At 46.5% G+C, this 21,797-nt stretch overlaps 1 protein-coding gene across 1 annotated transcript in view; it reads left to right on the forward strand.

Annotated features, from left to right (window-relative positions):
* The first annotated feature begins 924 nt into the window (after window positions 1-924).
* COQ2 (coenzyme Q2, polyprenyltransferase) overlaps window positions 925-21,797 on the forward strand; it is a 43,982-nt gene continuing 23,109 nt past the window's right edge. Inside the window, exons 1-2 of the mRNA XM_069743391.1 lie at window positions 925-1,046; window positions 20,199-20,540. Of these exons, the coding sequence (XP_069599492.1) occupies window positions 20,207-20,540 (334 nt within the window). The 5' untranslated portion in view covers window positions 925-1,046; window positions 20,199-20,206. The remainder of the gene's footprint in view (window positions 1,047-20,198; window positions 20,541-21,797) is intronic.

The following is a 21,797-nucleotide window of genomic DNA, read 5'->3' on the forward strand; positions in this document are numbered from 1 at the left end:
AGCAGTGTCTCTGGAGCATGTCTGCTCCGCTCTCTTCTCTGGCCCCAAGTCTCCTCGTGGTTGGGATCGAAGGGCTATTTTATCAGTGAAGTCCTATTGTGGGTCACCTGATCCAGTCCTGCACACGAGGTCGCTCCCTCTGCAAATCGTCCAGCGTACTTTGACTCGGCTTGATTTCGGCTGGCCAGCAGATGGCAGTGTCTGCTCATTAATGGCCCTTCCTGTTCGAGTTCTCTAGAGGTCTCATGGCTTCTCGTTACATGAGTCAAAGAGGCCTTTGAGCCCCTAAAAGTATACATGGTCCTGGTGTAAATGTAACCAATATAGCTGAGTATCTGAGAACTAGAAGTAGATAGATGGGTGATGAAAAAATGTTCAATGTAACGTTTTTTTTTCGTCCGTTGAAACCGCCATTTCTGACCGCGCATGCGCAGCCGGAACTCCGCCCCCTCCTCCCCGGAACTCATAATGAAAACTGCATCCGCTGCCCAAATTGTGCACTATGTGTACAACGTCCGTCGGTACGTCGGGCCGATGGTTTGCGACCGCCCTGTACCAATGGAGATGTGAAAGAACTTCCCCTTGGCATTTTAGCATCTGCACACAGGCAGCAGCACCAACCCCCTACTGACCAACATCATCTCTGCTGAACCAGGGCTGATAAGGAACTAAGGACAGAGGACATAGACCGCCCCCCTCCATCCCTGAATATATCTAAACCCAGGAACATTCCCAGCAAACGCAATATTAGTAAGCGCCTATGTAAGGCCCGGAATAGGGCGCCCCCGTGTGGAGGAACGCGGGATACAGACGCCGAACTGCGCATGTCTTTGTAGTTAGCGCCCCTGACTGGCAGCTCCGGTGAGCACAAGCCCGTATCTGCCATAGTACACAAACTACAAGTCCCGGCATGCTTCGCTCTCCGAAGGCAGTGACGTCATCATCACGGGCCCGGAGTTTTACCGACTTGCAGAAACGCCCAAGTTCCGCAGTCCGGGCATTGGCGCCTTCCTCTATGATGACGTGTAGATCGCGGACGCGCTGCTGTGAGTTTTCTATCTACTACTCGGTCTAGGGACTACAAATCCCAGCATGCCATGAGAGCCTGCGCATGTCTGACATATTGGTTCTTGTAGTTTTATAACTGAAGCAAAAAGCGCAACAAATGGGAGGAAGCATTAACCCTATACTGCAGGTAGGGAGCACACCTATAATGTCCCATCATTAACCCTGTACTGCAGGGAGGGAGCTCATCTATAATGTCCCATCATTAACCCTGTACTGCAGGGAGGGAGCACATCTATAATGTCCCATCATTAACCCTGTACTGCAGGGAGGGAGCACACCTATAATGTCCCATCATTAACCCTGTACTGCAGGGAGGGAGCACACCTATAATGTCCCATCATTAACCCTGTACTGCAGGTAGGGAGCTCATCTATAATGTCCCATCATTAACCCTGTACTGCAGGGAGGGAGCACACCTATAATGTCCCATCATTAACCCTGTACTGCAGGGAGGGAGCTCATCTATAATGTCCCATCATTAACCCTGTACTGCAGGGAGGGAGCACACCTATAATGTCCCATCATTAACCCTGTACTGCAGGGAGGGAGCTCATCTATAATGTCCCATCATTAACCCTGTACTGCAGGGAGGGAGCACACCTATAATGTCCCATCATTAACCCTGTACTGCAGGGAAGGAGCACACCTATAATGTCCCATCATTAACCCTGTACTGCAGGGAGGGAGCTCATCTATAATGTCCCATCATTAACCCTGTACTGCAGGGAAGGAGCACACCTATAATGTCCCATCATTAACCCTGTACTGCAGGGAGGGAGCTCATCTATAATGTCCCATCATTAACCCTGTACTGCAGGGAGGGAGCTCATCTATAATGTCCCATCATTAACCCCGTACTGCAGGGAGGGAGCTCATCTATAATGTCCCATCATTAACCCCGTACTGCAGGGAGGGAGCACATCTATAATGTCCCATCATTAACCCTGTACTGCAGGGAAGGAGCTCATCTATTATGTCCCATCATTAACCCCGTACTGCAGGGAGGGAGCACATCTATAATGTCCCATCATTAACCCTGTACTGCAGGGAGGGAGCACACCTATAATGTCCCATCATTAACCCTGTACTGCAGGGAGGGAGCTCATCTATTATGTCCCATCATTAACCCTGTACTGCAGGGAAGGAGCTCATCTATTATGTCCCATCATTAACCCTGTACTGCAGGGAGGGAGCTCATCTATTATGTCCCATCATTAACCCCGTACTGCAGGGAGGGAGCACACCTATAATGTCCCATCATTAACCCTGTACTGCAGGGAAGGAGCTCATCTATAATGTCCCATCATTAACCCTGTACTGCAGGGAGGGAGCACACCTATAATGTCCCATCATTAACCCTGTACTGCAGGGAGGGAGCTCATCTATAATGTCCCATCATTAACCCTGTACTGCAGGGAGGGAGCTCATCTATAATGTCCCATCATTAACCCCGTACTGCAGGGAGGGAGCTCATCTATAATGTCCCATCATTAACCCCGTACTGCAGGGAGGGAGCACATCTATAATGTCCCATCATTAACCCTGTACTGCAGGGAAGGAGCTCATCTATTATGTCCCATCATTAACCCCGTACTGCAGGGAGGGAGCACATCTATAATGTCCCATCATTAACCCTGTACTGCAGGGAGGGAGCACACCTATAATGTCCCATCATTAACCCTGTACTGCAGGGAGGGAGCTCATCTATTATGTCCCATCATTAACCCTGTACTGCAGGGAAGGAGCTCATCTATTATGTCCCATCATTAACCCTGTACTGCAGGGAGGGAGCTCATCTATTATGTCCCATCATTAACCCCGTACTGCAGGGAGGGAGCACACCTATAATGTCCCATCATTAACCCTGTACTGCAGGGAAGGAGCTCATCTATAATGTCCCATCATTAACCCTGTACTGCAGGGAGGGAGCTCATCTATTATGTCCCATCATTAACCCTGTACTGCAGGGAAGGAGCTCATCTATTATGTCCCATCATTAACCCTGTACTGCAGGGAGGGAGCTCATCTATTATGTCCCATCATTAACCCCGTACTGCAGGGAGGAAGCACATCTATAATGTCCCATCATTAACCCTGTACTGCAGGGAAGGAGCTCGTCTATTATGTCCCATCATTAACCCTGTACTGCAGGGAGGGAGCTCATCTATTATGTCCCATCATTAACCCTGTACTGCAGGGAAGGAGCACACCTATAATGTCCCATCATTAACCCTGTACTGCAGGGAGGGAGCACACCTATAATGTCCCATCATTAACCCTGTACTGCAGGGAAGGAGCTCATCTATTATGTCCCATCATTAACCCTGTACTGCAGGGAAGGAGCTCACCTATAATGTCCCATCATTAACCCTGTACTGCAGGGAGGGAGCACATCTATAATGTCCCATCATTAACCCCGTACTGCAGGGAGGAAGCACATCTATAATGTCCCATCATTAACCCTGTACTGCAGGGAAGGAGCTCATCTATTATGTCCCATCATTAACCCTGTACTGCAGGGAGGGAGCTCATCTATAATGTCCCATCATTAACCCTGTACTGCAGGGAGGGAGCACACCTATAATGTCCCATCATTAACCCTGTACTGCAGGGAAGGAGCTCATCTATTATGTCCCATCATTAACCCTGTACTGCAGGGAGGGAGCTCATCTATAATGTCCCATCATTAACCCTGTACTGCAGGGAAGGAGCTCATCTATTATGTCCCATCATTAACCCCGTACTGCAGGGAGGAAGCACATCTATAATGTCCCATCATTAACCCTGTACTGCAGGGAAGGAGCTCATCTATAATGTCCCATCATTAACCCTGTACTGCAGGGAGGGAGCTCATCTATTATGTCCCATCATTAACCCCGTACTGCAGGGAGGAAGCACATCTATAATGTCCCATCATTAACCCTGTACTGCAGGGAAGGAGCTCGTCTATTATGTCCCATCATTAACCCTGTACTGCAGGGAGGGAGCTCATCTATTATGTCCCATCATTAACCCTGTACTGCAGGGAGGGAGCACATCTATAATGTCCCATCATTAACCCCGTACTGCAGGGAGGGAGCTCATCTATAATGTCCCATCATTAACCCTGTACTGCAGGGAGGGAGCTCATCTATAATGTCCCATCATTAACCCTGTACTGCAGGGAGGGAGCACATCTATAATGTCCCATCATTAACCCTGTACTGCAGGGAGGGAGCACACCTATAATGTCCCATCATTAACCCTGTACTGCAGGGAGGGAGCTCATCTATAATGTCCCATCATTAACCCTGTACTGCAGGGAGGGAGCTCATCTATAATGTCCCATCATTAACCCTGTACTGCAGGGAGGGAGCTCATCTATTATGTCCCATCATTAACCCTGTACTGCAGGGAAGGAGCTCACCTATAATGTCCCATCATTAACCCTGTACTGCAGGGAGGGAGCTCATCTATTATGTCCCATCATTAACCCTGTACTGCAGGGAAGGAGCTCACCTATAATGTCCCATCATTAACCCTGTACTGCAGGGAGGGAGCACACCTATAATGTCCCATCATTAACCCTGTACTGCAGGGAGGGAGCTCATCTATAATGTCCCATCATTAACCCTGTACTGCAGGGAGGGAGCTCATCTATAATGTCCCATCATTAACCCTGTACTGCAGGGAGGGAGCTCATCTATTATGTCCCATCATTAACCCTGTACTGCAGGGAAGGAGCTCACCTATAATGTCCCATCATTAACCCTGTACTGCAGGGAGGGAGCTCATCTATTATGTCCCATCATTAACCCTGTACTGCAGGGAAGGAGCTCACCTATAATGTCCCATCATTAACCCTGTACTGCAGGGAGGGAGCACATCTATAATGTCCCATCATTAACCCTGTACTGCAGGGAGGGAGCTCATCTATAATGTCCCATCATTAACCCTGTACTGCAGGGAGGGAGCTCATCTATAATGTCCCATCATTAACCCTGTACTGCAGGGAGGGAGCTCATCTATAATGTCCCATCATTAACCCTGTACTGCAGGGAGGGAGCTCATCTATAATGTCCCATCATTAACCCTGTACTGCAGGGAGGGAGCTCATCTATAATGTCCCATCATTAACCCTGTACTGCAGGGAGGGAGCTCATCTATAATGTCCCATCATTAACCCTGTACTGCAGGGAGGGAGCACACCTATAATGTCCCATCATTAACCCTGTACTGCAGGGAGGGAGCTCATCTATTATGTCCCATCATTAACCCCGTACTGCAGGGAGGGAGCACACCTATAATATCCCATCATTAACCCCGTACTGCAGGGAGGGAGCACACCTATAATGTCCCATCATTAACCCTGTACTGCAGGGAGGGAGCTCATCTATAATGTCCCATCATTAACCCTGTACTGCAGGGAGGGAGCTCATCTATAATGTCCCATCATTAACCCTGTACTGCAGGGAGGGTGCACACCTATAATGTCCCATCATTAACCCTGTACTGCAGGGAGGGAGCACACCTATAATGTCCCATCATTAACCCTGTACTGCAGGGAGAGAGCACACCTATAATGTCCCATCATTAACCCTGTACTGCAGGGAGGGAGCACATCTATAATGTCCCATCATTAACCCTGTACTGCAGGGAGGGAGCACACCTATAATGTCCAATCATTAACCCTGTACTGCAGGGAGGGAGCTCATCTATTATGTCCCATCATTAACCCCGTACTGCAGGGAGGGAGCTCACTTATAATGTCCCATCATTAACCCTGTACTGCAGGGAGGGAGCACACCTATAATGTCCCATCATTAACCCTGTACTGCAGGGAGGGAGCACATCTATAATGTCCCATCATTAACCCTGTACTGCAGGGAGGGAGCACACCTATAATGTCCCATCATTAACCCTGTACTGCAGGGAGGGAGCTCATCTATTATGTCCCATCATTAACCCCGTACTGCAGGGAGTGAGCACACCTATAATGTCCCATCATTAACCCTGTACTGCAGGGAGGGAGCACACCTATAATGTCCCATCATTAACCCTGTACTGCAGGGAGGGAGCTCATCTATAATGTCCCATCATTAACCCTGTACTGCAGGGAGGGAGCTGTTATGTTTGCTAATGACAGGTGTTATGAAGGCAATCCAGAAACACAGTGTGCTTAGCGATCAGAGCGCACACAGTGATCTGACAAATACCCAAAAATACAAGAACGAGCTCTGAGACGTGGAAACTCTGTAGACTGCACACCTGATCCTATCCTAAACACAACTAAAAGCGGCTGTGGATTGCGCCTAACAACTATCTAGGCAACTCGGCACAGCCTAAGAAACTAGCTAGCCTGAAGATAGAAAAATAGGCCTGACTTGCCCCAGAGAAAATCCCCAAAGGAAAAGGCAGCCCCCCACATATAATGACTGTGAGTAAGATGAAAAGACAAAACGTAGGGATGAAATAGATTCAGCAAAGTGGGGCCCGATATTCTAGGACAGAGCGAGGACAGTAAAGCGAACTTTGCAGTCTACAAAAAACCCTAAAGCAAAACCACGCAAAGGGGGCAAAAAAAACCCACCGTGCCGAACTAACGGCACGGCTGTACACCCTTTGCGTCTCAGAGCTTCCAGCAAAAACAAAAGACAAGCTGGACAGAAAAAAAGCAACAAAAAAGCAAAAAGCACTTAGCTATACAGAGCAGCAGGTCACAGGAACAATCAGGAGAAGCTCAAATCCAACACTGAAACATTGACAAGGAGCAAGGATAGCAGCATCAGGCGGAGTTAAGTAATGAAGCAGTTAACGAGCTCACCAGAACACCTGAGGGAGGAAGCTCAGAAGCTGCAGTACCACTTGTGACCACAGGAGTGAATTCAGCCACAGAATTCACAACAGTACCCCCCCCTTGAGGAGGGGTCACCGAACCCTCACCAGAGCCCCCAGGCCGACCAGGATGAGCTGCATGAAAGGCACGAACAAGATCGGAAGCATGAACATCAGAGGCAAAAACCCAGGAATTATCTTCCTGAGCATAACCCTTCCATTTAACCAGATACTGGAGTTTCCGTCTAGAAACACGAGAATCCAAAATCTTCTCCACAATATACTCCAATTCCCCCTCCACCAAAACCGGGGCAGGAGGCTCAACAGATGGAACCATAGGTGCCACGTATCTCCGCAACAACGACCTATGGAATACATTATGTATGGAAAAGGAGTCTGGGAGGGTCAAACGAAAAGACACAGGATTGAGATCCTCAGAAATCCTATACGGACCAATAAAACGAGGTTTAAATTTAGGAGAGGAAACCTTCATAGGAATATGACGAGAAGATAACCAAACCAGATCCCCAACACGAAGTCGGGGACCCACACGGCGTCTGCGATTAGCGAAAAGTTGAGCTTTCTCCTGGGACAAGATCAAATTGTCCACTACCTGAGTCCAGATCTGCTGCAACCTATCCACCACAGAATCCACACCAGGACAGTCCGAAGACTCAACCTGTCCTGAAGAGAAACGAGGATGGAACCCAGAATTGCAAAAAAATGGAGAAACCAAGGTAGCCGAGCTGGCCCGATTATAAAGGGCGAACTCAGCCAACGGCAAAAAGGACACCCAATCATCCTGGTCTGCAGAAACAAAACATCTCAGATATGTTTCCAAGGTCTGATTGGTTCGTTCGGTCTGGCCATTAGTCTGAGGATGGAAAGCCGAGGAAAAGGATAGGTCAATGCCCATCCTACCACAAAAGGCTCGCCAAAACCTTGAAACAAACTGGGAACCTCTGTCAGAAACAATATTCTCAGGAATGCCATGCAACCGAACCACATGCTGAAAGAACAAAGGTACCAAATCAGAGGAGGAAGGCAATTTAGCCAAGGGCACCAGATGGACCATTTTAGAAAAGCGATCACAGACCACCCAAATGACTGACATCTTTTGAGAAACGGGAAGGTCAGAAATGAAATCCATCGAAATATGTGTCCAAGGCCTCTTTGGGACCGGCAAGGGCAAAAGCAACCCACTGGCACGAGAACAGCAGGGCTTAGCCCTAGCACAAATCCCACAGGACTGCACAAAAGTACGTACATCCCGTGACAGAGATGGCCACCAGAAGGATCTAGCCACTAACTCTCTGGTACCAAAGATTCCAGGATGACCAGCCAACACCGAACAATGAAGTTCAGAGATAAGTTTATTAGTCCACCTATCAGGGACGAACAGTTTCTCTGCTGGACAACGATCAGGTTTATTCGCCTGAAATTTTTGCAGCACCCGCCGCAAATCAGGGGAAATGGCAGACACAATGACTCCTTCCTTGAGGATACCCGCTGGCTCAGATAAACCCGGAGAGTCGGGCACAAAACTCCTAGACAGAGCATCCGCCTTCACATTTTTAGAGCCCGGAAGGTACGAAATCACAAAGTCGAAGCGGGCAAAAAATAACGACCAACGGGCCTGTCTAGGATTCAAGCGCTTGGCAGACTCGAGATAAGTCAAGTTCTTATGATCAGTCAATACCACCACGCGATGCTTAGCTCCTTCAAGCCAATGACGCCACTCCTCGAATGCCCACTTCATGGCCAGCAACTCTCGATTGCCCACATCATAATTACGCTCAGCGGGCGAAAACTTCCTGGAAAAGAAAGCACATGGTTTCATCACTGAGCAATCAGAACCTCTCTGTGACAAAACCGCCCCTGCTCCAATCTCAGAAGCATCAACCTCGACCTGGAACGGAAGAGAAACATCTGGCTGACACAACACAGGGGCAGAACAAAAACGACGCTTCAACTCCTGAAAAGCTTCCACAGCAGCAGAAGACCAATTAACCAAATCAGCACCCTTCTTGGTCAAATCGGTCAATGGTTTGGCAATGCTAGAAAAATTACAGATGAAGCGACGATAAAAATTAGCAAAGCCCAGGAACTTTTGCAGACTTTTCAGAGATGTCGGCTGAATCCAATCCTGGATGGCTTGGACCTTAACAGGATCCATCTCGATAGTAGAAGGGGTAAAGATGAACCCCAAAAATGAAACTTTCTGCACACCGAAGAGACACTTTGATCCCTTCACAAACAAAGAGTTAGCACGCAGGACCTGAAAACCATTCTGACCTGCTTCACATGAGACTCCCAATCATCTGAGAAGATCAAAATGTCATCCAAGTAAACAATCAGGAATTTATCCAGATACTCACGGAAGATGTCATGCATAAAAGACTGAAACACAGATGGAGCATTGGCAAGTCCGAACGGCATCACTAGATACTCAAAATGACCCTCGGGCGTATTGAATGCAGTTTTCCATTCATCTCCTTGCCTGATTCTCACCAGATTATACGCACCACGAAGATCTATCTTAGTGAACCAACTAGCCCCCTTAATCCGAGCAAACAAGTCAGATAACAATGGCAAGGGATACTGAAATTTAACAGTGATCTTATTAAGAAGGCGGTAATCAATACACGGTCTCAGCGAACCATCCTTCTTGGCTACAAAGAAGAACCCTGCTCCCAGTGGTGATGACGATGGGCGAATATGTCCCTTCTCCAGGGATTCCTTCACATAACTGCGCATAGCGGCGTGTTCGGGCACGGATAAATTAAATAATCGACCTTTAGGGAATTTACTACCAGGAATCAAATTGATAGCACAATCACAATCCCTATGCGGAGGTAGAGCATCGGACTTGGGCTCTTCAAATACATCCTGATAATCAGACAAGAACTCTGGGACTTCAGAAGGGGTGGATGACGAAATCGACAAAAATGGAACATCACCATGTACCCCCTGACAACCCCAGCTGGATACCGACATGGAATTCCAATCCAATACTGGATTATGGGTTTGTAGCCATGGCAACCCCAACACGACCACATCATGCAGATTATGCAACACCAGAAAGCGAATAACTTCCTGATGTGCAGGAGCCATGCACATGGTCAGCTGGGCCCAGTATTGAGGTTTATTCTTGGCCAAAGGTGTAGCATCAATTCCTCTCAATGGAATAGGACACCGCAAAGGCTCCAAGAAAAACCCACAACGTTTAGCATAATCCAAATCCATCAGATTCAGGGCAGCGCCCGAATCCACAAACGCCATGACAGAAAACGACGACAAAGAGCATATCAAGGTAATGGACAGAAGGAATTTGGACTGTACAGTACCAATGACGGCAGACCTAGCGGACCGCTTAGTGCGCTTAGGACAATCAGAAATAGCATGAGTGGAATCACCACAGTAGAAACACAGACCATTCAGACGTCTGTATTCCTGCCGTTCAACTCTAGTCATAGTCCTATCGCACTGCATAGGCTCAGGTTTAACCTCAGGCAGTACCGCCAAATGGTGCACAGATTTACGCTCGCGCAAGCGTCGACCGATCTGAATGGCCAAAGACAAAGACTCATTCAAACCAGCAGGCATAGGAAATCCCACCATGACATCCTTAAGAGCCTCAGAGAGACCCTTTCTGAACAAAGCTGCCAGCGCAGATTCATTCCACTGAGTGAGTACTGACCATTTCCTAAATTTCTGACAATATACTTCTATATTATCCTGACCCTGGCACAAAGCCAGCAAATTTTTCTCAGCCTGATCCACTGAATTAGGCTCATCGTACAGCAATCCGAGCGCCAGGAAAAACGCATCGACACTACTCAATGCAGGGTCTCCTGGCGCAAGAGAAAATGCCCAGTCTTGAGGGTCGCCGCGCAAAAAAGAAATAATAATCAAAACCTGTTGAATAGGATTACCTGAAGAATGAGGTTTCAAGGCCAGAAATAGCTTACAATTATTTTTGAAACTTAGAAACTTAGTTCTATCTCCAAAAAACAAATCAGGAATAGGAATTCTTGGTTCTAACATAGATTTCTGATCAATAGTATCTTGAATTTTTTGTACATTTATAACGAGATTATCCATTGAAGAGCACAGACCCTGAATATCCATGTCCACACCTGTGTCCAGAATCACCCAAATGTCTAGGGGAAAAAAAAAAAAAAAAGTGAACACAGAGCAGAAAAAAAAAAAAAAATGATGTCAGAACTTTTTCTTTCCCTCTATTGAGAATCATTAGTTTGGCTCCTTGTACTGTTATGTTTGCTAATGACAGGTGTTATGAAGGCAATCCAGAAACACAGTGTGCTTAGCGATTAGAGCGCACACAGTGATCTGACAAATACCCAAAAATACAAGAACGAGCTCTGAGACGTGGAAACTCTGTAGACTGCACACCTGATCCTATCCTAAACACAACTAAAAGCGGCTGTGGATTGCGCCTAACAAATACCTAGGCAACTCGGCACAGCCTAAGAAACTAGCTAGCCTGAAGATAGAAAAATAGGCCTGACTTGCCCCAGAGAAAATCCCCAAAGGAAAAGGCAGCCCCCCACATATAATGACTGTGAGTAAGATGAAAAGACAAAACGTAGGGATGAAATAGATTCAGCAAAGTGGGGCCCGATATTCTAGGACAGAGCGAGGACAGTAAAGCGAACTTTGCAGTCTACAAAAAACCCTAAAGCAAAACCACGCAAAGGGGGCAAAAAAAACCCACCGTGCCGAACTAACGGCACGGCGGTACACCCTTTGCGTCTCAGAGCTTCCAGCAAAAACAAAAGACAAGCTGGACAGATAAAAAGCAACAAAAAAGCAAAAAGCACTTAGCTATACAGAGCAGCAGGTCACAGGAACAATCAGGAGAAGCTCAGATCCAACACTGAAACATTGACAAGGAGCAAGGATAGCAGCATCAGGCGGAGTTAAGTAATGAAGCAGTTAACGAGCTCACCAGAACACCTGAGGGAGGAAGCTCAGAAGCTGCAGTACCACTTGTGACCACAGGAGTGAATTCAGCCACAGAATTCACAACAGGGAGCACACCTATAATGTCCCATCATTAACCCTGTACTGCAGGGAGGGAGCACACCTATAATGTCCCATCATTAACCCTGTACTGCAGGGAGGGAGCACATCTATAATAATGAAGCAGTTAACGAGCTCACCAGAACACCTGAGGGAGGAAGCTCAGAAGCTGCAGTACCACTTGTGACCACAGGAGTGAATTCAGCCACAGAATTCACAACAGGGAGCACACCTATAATGTCCCATCATTAACCCTGTACTGCAGGGAGGGAGCACATCTATAATGTCCCATCATTAACCCTGTACTGCAGGGAGGGAGCACACCTATAATGTCCCATCATTAACCCTGTACTGCAGGGAGGGAGCACATCTATAAGGTCCCATCATTAACCCTGTACTGCAGGGAGGGAGCACACCTATAATGTCCCATCATTAACCCTGTACTGCAGGGAGGGAGCACACCTATAATGTCCCATCATTAACCCTGTACTGCAGGGAGGAAGCACATCTATAATGTCCCATCATTAACCCTGTACTGCAGGGAGGGAGCACACCTATAATGTCCCATCATTAACCCTGTACTGCAGGGAGGGAGCATATCTATAATGTCCCATCATTAACCCTGTACTGCAGGGAGGGAGCACACCTATAATGTCCCATCATTAACCCTGTACTGCAGGGAGGGAGCTCATCTATTATGTCCCATCATTAACCCTGTACTGCAGGGAGGGTGCACACCTATAATGTCCCATCATTAACCCTGTACTGCAGGGAGGGTGCACACCTATAATGTCCCATCATTAACCCTGTACTGCAGGGAGGGAGCACACCTATAAGGTCCCATCATTAACCCTGTACTGCAGGGAGGGAGCACACCTATAATGTCCCATCATTAACCCTGTACTGCAGGGAGGGAGCACATCTATAAGGTCCCATCATTAACCCTGTACTGCAGGGAGGGAGCACACCTATAAGGTCCCATCATTAACCCTGTACTGCAGGGAGGGAGCACATCTATAAGGTCCCATCATTAACCCTGTACTGCAGGGAGGGAGCACATCTATAATGTCCCATCAATAACCCTGTACTGCAGGGAGGGAGCTCACCTATAATGTCCCATCATTAACCCTGTACTGCAGGGAGGGAGCTCATCTATAATGTCCCATCATTAACCCTGTACTGCAGGGAGGGAGATCATCTATAATGTCCCATCATTAACCCTGTACTGCAGGGAGGGAGCTCATCTATAATATCCCATCATTAACCCTGTACTGCAGGGAGGGAGCACACCTATAATGTCCCATCATTAACCCTGTACTGCAGGGAGGGAGATCATCTATAATGTCCCATCATTAACCCTGTACTGCAGGGAGGGAGCTCATCTATAATATCCCATCATTAACCCTGTACTGCAGGGAGGGAGCACACCTATAGTGTCCCATCATTAACCCTGTACTGCAGGGAGGGAGCACACCTATAATGTCCCATCATTAACCCTGTGCTGCAGGGAGGGAGCACACCTATAATGTCCTATCATTAACCCCGTACTGCAGGGAGGGAGCACACCTATAATGTCCCATCATTAACCCTGTACTGCAGGGAGGGTGCACACCTATAATGTCCCATCATTAACCCTGTACTGCAGGGAGGGTGCACACCTATAATGTCCCATCATTAACCCTGTACTGCAGGTAGGGAGCACATCTATAAGGTCCCATCATTAACCCTGTACTGCAGGGAGGGAGCACATCTATAATGTCCTATCATTAACCCCGTACTGCAGGGAGGGAGCACACCTATAATGTCCCATCATTAACCCTGTACTGCAGGGAGGGTGCACACCTATAATGTCCCATCATTAACCCTGTACTGCAGGGAGGGTGCACACCTATAATGTCCCATCATTAACCCTGTACTGCAGGGAGGGAGCACATCTATAATGTCCTATCATTAACCCCGTACTGCAGGGAGGGAGCACACCTATAATGTCCCATCATTAACCCTGTACTGCAGGGAGGGTGCACACCTATAATGTCGCATCATTAACCCTGTACTGCAGGGAGGGAGCACACCTATAATGTTCCATTATTAACCCTGTACTGCAGGGAGGGTGCACACCTATAATGTCCCATCATTAACCCTGTACTGCAGGGAGGGTGCACACCTATAAGGTCCCATCATTAACCCTGTACTGCAGGGAGGGAGCACATCTATAAGGTCCCATCATTAACCCTGTACTGCAGGGAGGGAGCACATCTATAATGTCCCATCATTAACCCTGTACTGCAGGGAGGGAGATCATCTATAATGTCCCATCATTAACCCTGTACTGCAGTGAGGGAGCTCATCTATAATATCCCATCATTAACCCTGTACTGCAGGGAGGGTGCACACCTATAATGTCCCATCATTAACCCTGTACTGCAGGGAGGGTGCACACCTATAATTTCCCATCATTAACCCTGTACTGCAGGGAGGGAGCACATCTATAATGTCCTATCATTAACCCTGTACTGCAGGGAGGGTGCACACCTATAATGTCCCATCATTAACCCTGTACTGCAGGGAGGGTGCACACCTATAATGTCCCATCATTAACCCTGTACTGCAGGGAGGGAGCACACCTATAAGGTCCCATCATTAACCCTGTACTGCAGGGAGGGAGCACATCTATAAGGTCCCATCATTAACCCTGTACTGCAGGGAGGGAGCACATCTATAATGTCCCTTCACTAACCCTGTACTGCAGGGAGGGAGCACACCTATAATGTCCCATCATTAACCCTGTACTGCAGGGAGGGAGCACATCTATAATGTCCCATCATTAACCCTGTACTGCAGGGAGGGAGATCATCTATAATGTCCCATCATTAACCCTGTACTGCAGGGAGGGAGCTCATCTATAATATCCCATCATTAACCCTGTACTGCAGGGAGGGAGCACACCTATAATGTCCCATCATTAACCCTGTACTGCAGGGAGGGAGCACACCTATAATGTCCCATCATTAACCCTGTACTGCAGGGAGGGAGCACACCTATAATGTCCTATCATTAACCCCGTACTGCAGGGAGGGAGCACACCTATAATGTCCTATCATTAACCCGTACTGCAGGGAGGGAGCTCATCTATAATGTCCCATCATTAACCCTGTACTGCAGGGAGATATTTTAATATAGGAGGGGCACAGGAGTGGTTGAATACAGATATAAAGCGAATTGCCTCATCTCCCTTTTCCATCTTTTTGTGTTGATAAAGTAAATGATTTCGGTGGTTAGATTTTGCTCGATTATATCGGATGCATCGCTTACTATACCCACGTTGTTCAAACCGAGTTTTAAGATCTTGAGCCTGTGTTTCAAATTTATTATCCGTGGAGCAAATTCACCTCATCCTCAGGAAGTGTATTAAAGCATTAACAGATATAGATTTACAAAACACATCAGTCTGGATGACTGACGTCCAAAAAGTCAATTTTGTGTACATCATACCGATAAGTTAATTTTATGGGATTTGTATTAACCACAGCTATAAAATCCCCGAGGTGCTGCACCAGCACAGCACATGGTCAGCGGGCCCTGCGCCCGCTGCTCCAAAAACCAACCTCTCACAAAATTGGCCTATACTGAGCACTGAGCCCTCCCTGGGACTCTCCCTGGCTGATCGTCCGTTGATGACCCCATGGACATGTAAAAATTTAAAAAAAACCTGGTAGGGAGCACATCTATAATGTCCCTGTACTGCAGGGAGGGAGCTCATCTATAATGTCCCATCATTAACCCTGTACTGCAGGGAGGGAGCTCATCTGTGATTTCCTATCATTAACCCTGTACTGCAGGTGGTGAGCACATCTATAATATCCCATCATTAACCCTGTACTGCATGACTGCATGGAGGGAACACACTTATCATGACCATGTCTTTGATGATTCCTTAAGGGACCATATTGTCAGATGAGTTGCACATCTTCTCTGATAATATGTATTCTTGTTGATTTTGCCGCAGATTACCTGATCCTAAGCAAAAATCCATTGCTTTTTTCTGTTCATTCTTTTTCTGTTCTGAAACTGTTGGAAATTTGAGTTTTCCTCTAAAGATTTTCCTGCAGATTTGCTGTGGAAAAATGACTGTCACATTCGTTTACCCTCACCACATTATTCCCCCTTAGGACCTAAGGTGATCTAAGTTCAGTTCAATAACCCAAAGAAGGGAAAGGGAATGGAAGTCCGGTCACCACATCCAGAAGCACCTTGCTGTATCAGGTGAAGCCACACGGAGTCGTCCCAGTCCAGGAGGTCCTCCAGCTGCAAATATCCACAGTATAAATTGACGATCTGGCTGGAATAAAAAAAATTGCCTTTTATTTTCTCAACATAAGAAATATAAAAACTGGCCACCTCGGAGGATGGCATGTATAGAAACCGAGGCGTTTCAGCAAAGTGCCTTAATCATGGTGTCAATAGAACAAGTGGCAGGGCCGCCGCCAGCACCTGGCAAGTGTCGAGGCTCACTGTGAGGCCGGCTTCACACTCAGCGTATGAAAATACGGTCCGTATATTACGGCCGTAATACGCTGAAATGTCCCGAAAATAGTGGTCCGTAGCTCCTCCGTAGGCAGGGTGTGTCAGCGTTTTTTTGCGCATGGCATCCTCCGTATGTAATCCGTATGGCATCCGTACTGCGTGGTTTTCTCGCAGGCTTGCAAAACCAACATACCGCTATAGAAATGATCCATGTGTCCCAAAAAGAAAAAAAAATATATATATACTGTCTATATATATATATATATATATATATATATATATATATATATATGTCAGTAGACACATATATGTATATATATTACTATTTTTTCCAGCGCTATACAGCTTGAAAGCCGGTAATTCAATTACCGGCTTTTTCTTTCTCCTTCCTAAAACCCGACATGATTTGAGACATGGTTTACATACAGTAAACCATGTCTTCTCTCCATTTTTTTGCAGATTCCACACTACTAATGTCAGTAGAGTGTATCTGCAAAATTTGGCCATTCTAGCTCTTAAAATAAAGGGTTAAATGGCGGAAAAAATTGGCGTGGGCTCCCGCGCAATTTTCTCTGTCAGAGTAGTAAAGCCAGTGACTGAGGGCAGATATTAATAGCCTGGAGAGGGTCCATGGTTATTGGCCCCCCCCCCCTGGCTAAAAATATCTGCCCCCAGCCACCCCAGAAAAGGCACATCTGGAAGATGCGCCTATTCTGGCACTTGGCCACTCTCTTCCCATTCCCGTGTAGCGGTGGGATATGGGGTAATGAAGGGTTAATGCCACCTTGCTATAGTAAGGTGACATTAAGCCTAATTAATAATGGAGAGGCGTCAATTATGACACCTATCCATTATTAATCCAATTGCAGTAAAGGGTTAAATAAAACACAAACACATTATTTAAAATTATTTTAATGAAATAAAAACAATGGTTGTTGGAGTATTTTATTCTACGCCCAATCCAGTCACTGAAGACCCTCGTTCTGTGAAAGAAAAAACATAATAAACCAACAATATACTTACCCTCCGCAGATCTGTAACGTCCAACGATGTAAATCCTTCTGAAGGGGTTAAAACATTTTGCAGCAAGGAGCTTTGCTAATGCAATGCTACTCCTCGCTGCAAAACCCCGGGGAATGAGTCTAAATATAGATCAATGAGCTATATTTAGCTTCATTTGCGGTGAGGCGCCCTCTGCTGGCTGTTCATAGATCGTGGGAACTTTCCTAGAAAGCCTGGGAACCTGGGAGCTTTCTAGGTAAGTTCCCACGATCTATGAACATCCAGCAGAGGGCGCCTCACCGCAAATGAAGCTAAATATAGCTCATTGATCTATATTTAGACTCATTCCCCGGGGTTTTGCAGCGAGGAGTAGCATTGCATTAGCAAAGCTCCTTGCTGCAAAATGTTTTAACCCCTTCAGAAGGATTTACATCGTTGGGCGTTACAGATCTGCGGAGGGTAAGTATATTGTTGGTTTATTATGTTTTTTCTTTCACAGAACGAGGGTCTTCAGTGACTGGATTGGGCGTAGAATAAAATACTCCAACAACCATTGTTTTTATTTCATTAAAATAATTTTAAATAATGTGTTTGTGTTTTATTTAACCCTTTACTGCAATTGGATTAATAATGGATAGGTGTCATAATTGACGCCTCTCCATTATTAATTAGGCTTAATGTCACCTTACAATAGCAAGGTGGCATTAACCCTTCATTACCCCATATCCCACCGCTACACGGGAATGGGAAGAGAGTGGCCAAGTGCCAGAATAGGCGCATCTTCCAGATGTGCCTTTTCTGGGGTGGCTGGGGGCAGATATTTTTAGCCAGGGGGGGGCCAATAACCATGGACCCTCTCCAGGCTATTAATATCTGCCCTCAGTCACTGGCTTTACTACTCTGGCGGAGAAAATTGCGCGGGAGCCCACGCCAATTTTTTCCGCCATTTAACCCTTTATTTTAAGAGCTAGAACGGCCAAATTTTGCAGATACACACTACTGACATTAGTAGTGTGGAATCTGCAAAAAAAATGGAGAGAAGACATGGTTTACTGTATGTAAACCATGTCTCAAATCATGTCGGGTTTTAGGAAGGAGAAAGAAAAAGCCGGTAATTGAATTACCGGCTTTCAAGCTGTATAGCGCTGGAATAAATATTAATATATATACATATATGTGTCTCACTGACATATATATATATATATATATATATATATATATATACCTATTCTATGTGTACACATTTATTCTACCTATTCTACTGTAAGCTGTCAGTGTGATTTTACTGTACACCGCACTGAATTGCCGGCTTTTCTCTCTAACAGCGCTGGGTATTTCTCGCAAGTCACACTGCTTGTCCGTGTGTAATCCGTATTTTTCACGCTTCCATAGACTTTCATTGGCGTATTTCTTGCGCAGTACGGTGACAAACGCAGCATGCTGCGATTTTGTACGGCCGTAGAAAGCCGTATAATACTGATCAGTAAAATACGGCAGATAGGAGCAGGGGCATAGAGAATAATTGTGCCGTATTTTTTGCGAGTTTTACGGACGTAGTTTCTGCGCTCTTACGTCCGTAAAACTCGCAAGTGTGAAGCCGGCCTGACTTGTGATATGCACAATACATGTAGCCGTCTCCATGCAGTGGGGATGCTGGGCGTTTTATACAACTAGCACCCGAGTCTAAATTCTGCAGTTTAGCCTTTTGAAAGCAGCAGTTAAGAGGTTGGAAATGGGGGAAAGGTGACCCTTCTGACACCCCTCAAGCCCTCACAAAACAAGATTACGAGGTACTATTAGTGTTGTTGTGGCAGCCGGGTAGCTACCGAAGGCCCCTGTGTCTGCCATGTTTTCATACCTGTGAAAGCTAAGGCTAGGTTCACATTAGCCTAGCCGTGCGCAGCGTGGTGCTGGGGACTTCTTTTCTTAAGCTCCACCTACTTCTGCATGCGTCCTGCCTATCTATCTTTAACATTGGGTACGCAGGGACATGCGTTCTATGCGGATGCGTCCGCGTGCGTTGATTTGACGTTCCCGCCAAACATAAGAATGTGCAACAAGTTGCGTTCGGAGGGCACATTAAAGCGACACACGCAGACGCATCCGCGTACACATTGCTAAAGATAGGTACGCATGACGCATCCAGAGTAGGTGGAGCTTAAGGAAAGACGTCCGCAGCACCACACTGCGGACTCAAACGCTAATGTGAACCCAGCCTCCGATGCCGATTTCACAATACGCTGCAGCATTACAGCATTGCAGTGTATTGTACAAGTGGTGAAATCTCCAAGAGGGGTTCAAGAAAAAAAAAAAAATGTTAAAAAAATAAAAATATTTTTTTAATAAAAATACAAATTCATATCATCCCCTTTTCTCAGGATATAATTGAAATCTAAGAAAAATTAAAAAAGGGGTATTGCTGTGAGCATAACCGTCCAAACTAATAAAATAGCATATTTATCTCATATTGTGAATGTTGAAAGAAATGAAAGTGATCAGGCTAAATCCCTGAGTTTTGTTCATTTTGATCTGGCTTTCATGGCCATAATATACTTGTTATAATTCAGCCGTATTCCTGTCCTCTGAGAGTGTGAGAGGTAGGAAGAGTGGTGGAGGGGATGTTAAGGGCAGATCTGTGGTTGTTCGTGGGCTTGTGTTGTGAATGCATCAATCACATATAGCGTGATGCACTGTATACAGAGAAGAGGTGACCATAGTAATAACCTTATCCTTTGACTTCCTAGGAGAACTGATGGCCTTGTCACTTAAGATGACCCGGATATGTGTGCCTATCCACAGAGCCGTGTACAGCGCATGTACCCGTAACTTGTCTACTACTATGGCGTCCCTCTACTGGAAAGATGACTACAACGAGAAGACATTTCTGAAATCCAAATGGCAGCACACAAACAATGCATCCAGCATTTATCCAAAATGTTTGTGCTCCATGGTTAGTCAGAGTACTCGTCTGAAAACCACACTTAATATTTTGACAAGGCGGAGGTTTTCTGCCGCTGGAATGGTTGAAGGTATGCCAAGTAAAGTCCAGCCTTACCTACGACTTATGAGACTGGATAAACCTATTGGTAAGAAGACCTCTTACAGCACATCAATATCACACATATCTCAAACCTTTCCTCACAGGGTATAGTTTTTAGAAGTTTACAACTTACCGTATTTTTCGGACTATAAGATGCATCAGACAATAAGACGCACCTAGGTTTTAGAGGAGGAAATTAGGAAAAAAATGTGTCAAATCTATACTGTAATATTCCCTATTCTGGTATATATGGTCCCCTCATCCCCATTCTGATACACATGGCCCCTCATCCCTATCCTGGTATGCATGGCCCCCTCATCCGTATACTGGTGTGCATGGCCTCATCCTTATCCTGGTATGATTGACACCATCCCAGTCCTGGTATGATTGGCCCCATCACTGTCCTGGTATGATTAGCCACGTCTTCTTTCTGGTATAAATGGCCCCATCTTGTTCCTGGTAGGATTGGTCCCATCCTTTTTCTTTTATAATTGGCCCCATCCCGTTCCTGGTATGCATGGCCCCATCAGGAAAGATTTAAAAAAAAAAAAAAAAAACCATTACAGTCACCTACACGGCGCTCCCTCACAGTGTCCTGCTGCGGTGCCAGCAGCTGCCAGAATACTCACGGGGACCATTCATTGCAGAGAGCGGTGAGTATCCATTTCTCTTCAGTAGCGCGCGAGCCTTCTTGCTGCAGCCGGCTGTCACGTGTGCTGATACGTACGATAAGAGAAATGAATATTCTGAATATTCATTTATCTTACGTATCAGCATACGTGACCACCGGCCGCAGCAAGAAGCCGCTGGCTGACACTGCGCGCTACTGAAGAGAAATGGATACTCACCGCTCTCTGCAATGAATGGTCCCTGGCAGCTGTGCTCTGAGTATTCTGGCAGCTATGCTCTGCTTGTGAGCAGCATATGATGCCCCTGACATGCGTGCTTACAAGCATTAAGCAGCTGCTGGCACCGGAGCAGGACTCTGCGAGGGAGCGCCGTGTAGGTGAGTGTAATGTTTTTTTGGTTTTTTTTTAATCTTTCCTGATTGGGCCATGCATACCAGGAACGGGATGGGGCCATTTATACCAGGATGCCAGAAAAATGAATATGCATTGCCCTCCACGCCCATGGGCATGGAATGCAGTGCATATTCATTGCTCTTTAGCAGCGGGCACAGGAGTTAGCTGGAGCCGCCGGCTCCAGCTTCCTGTGACCCGATGCTCTACCGAAACCGCTCCCACACCTCCCCACCACAGCCATAGTGGTCCATACCATCCATACTTCCGGCCTACAAGACGCA

The sequence above is a fragment of the Ranitomeya imitator genome, chromosome 1 (assembly GCF_032444005.1).
Source record: "Ranitomeya imitator isolate aRanImi1 chromosome 1, aRanImi1.pri, whole genome shotgun sequence".
Classification (NCBI taxonomy): domain Eukaryota; kingdom Metazoa; phylum Chordata; class Amphibia; order Anura; family Dendrobatidae; genus Ranitomeya; species Ranitomeya imitator.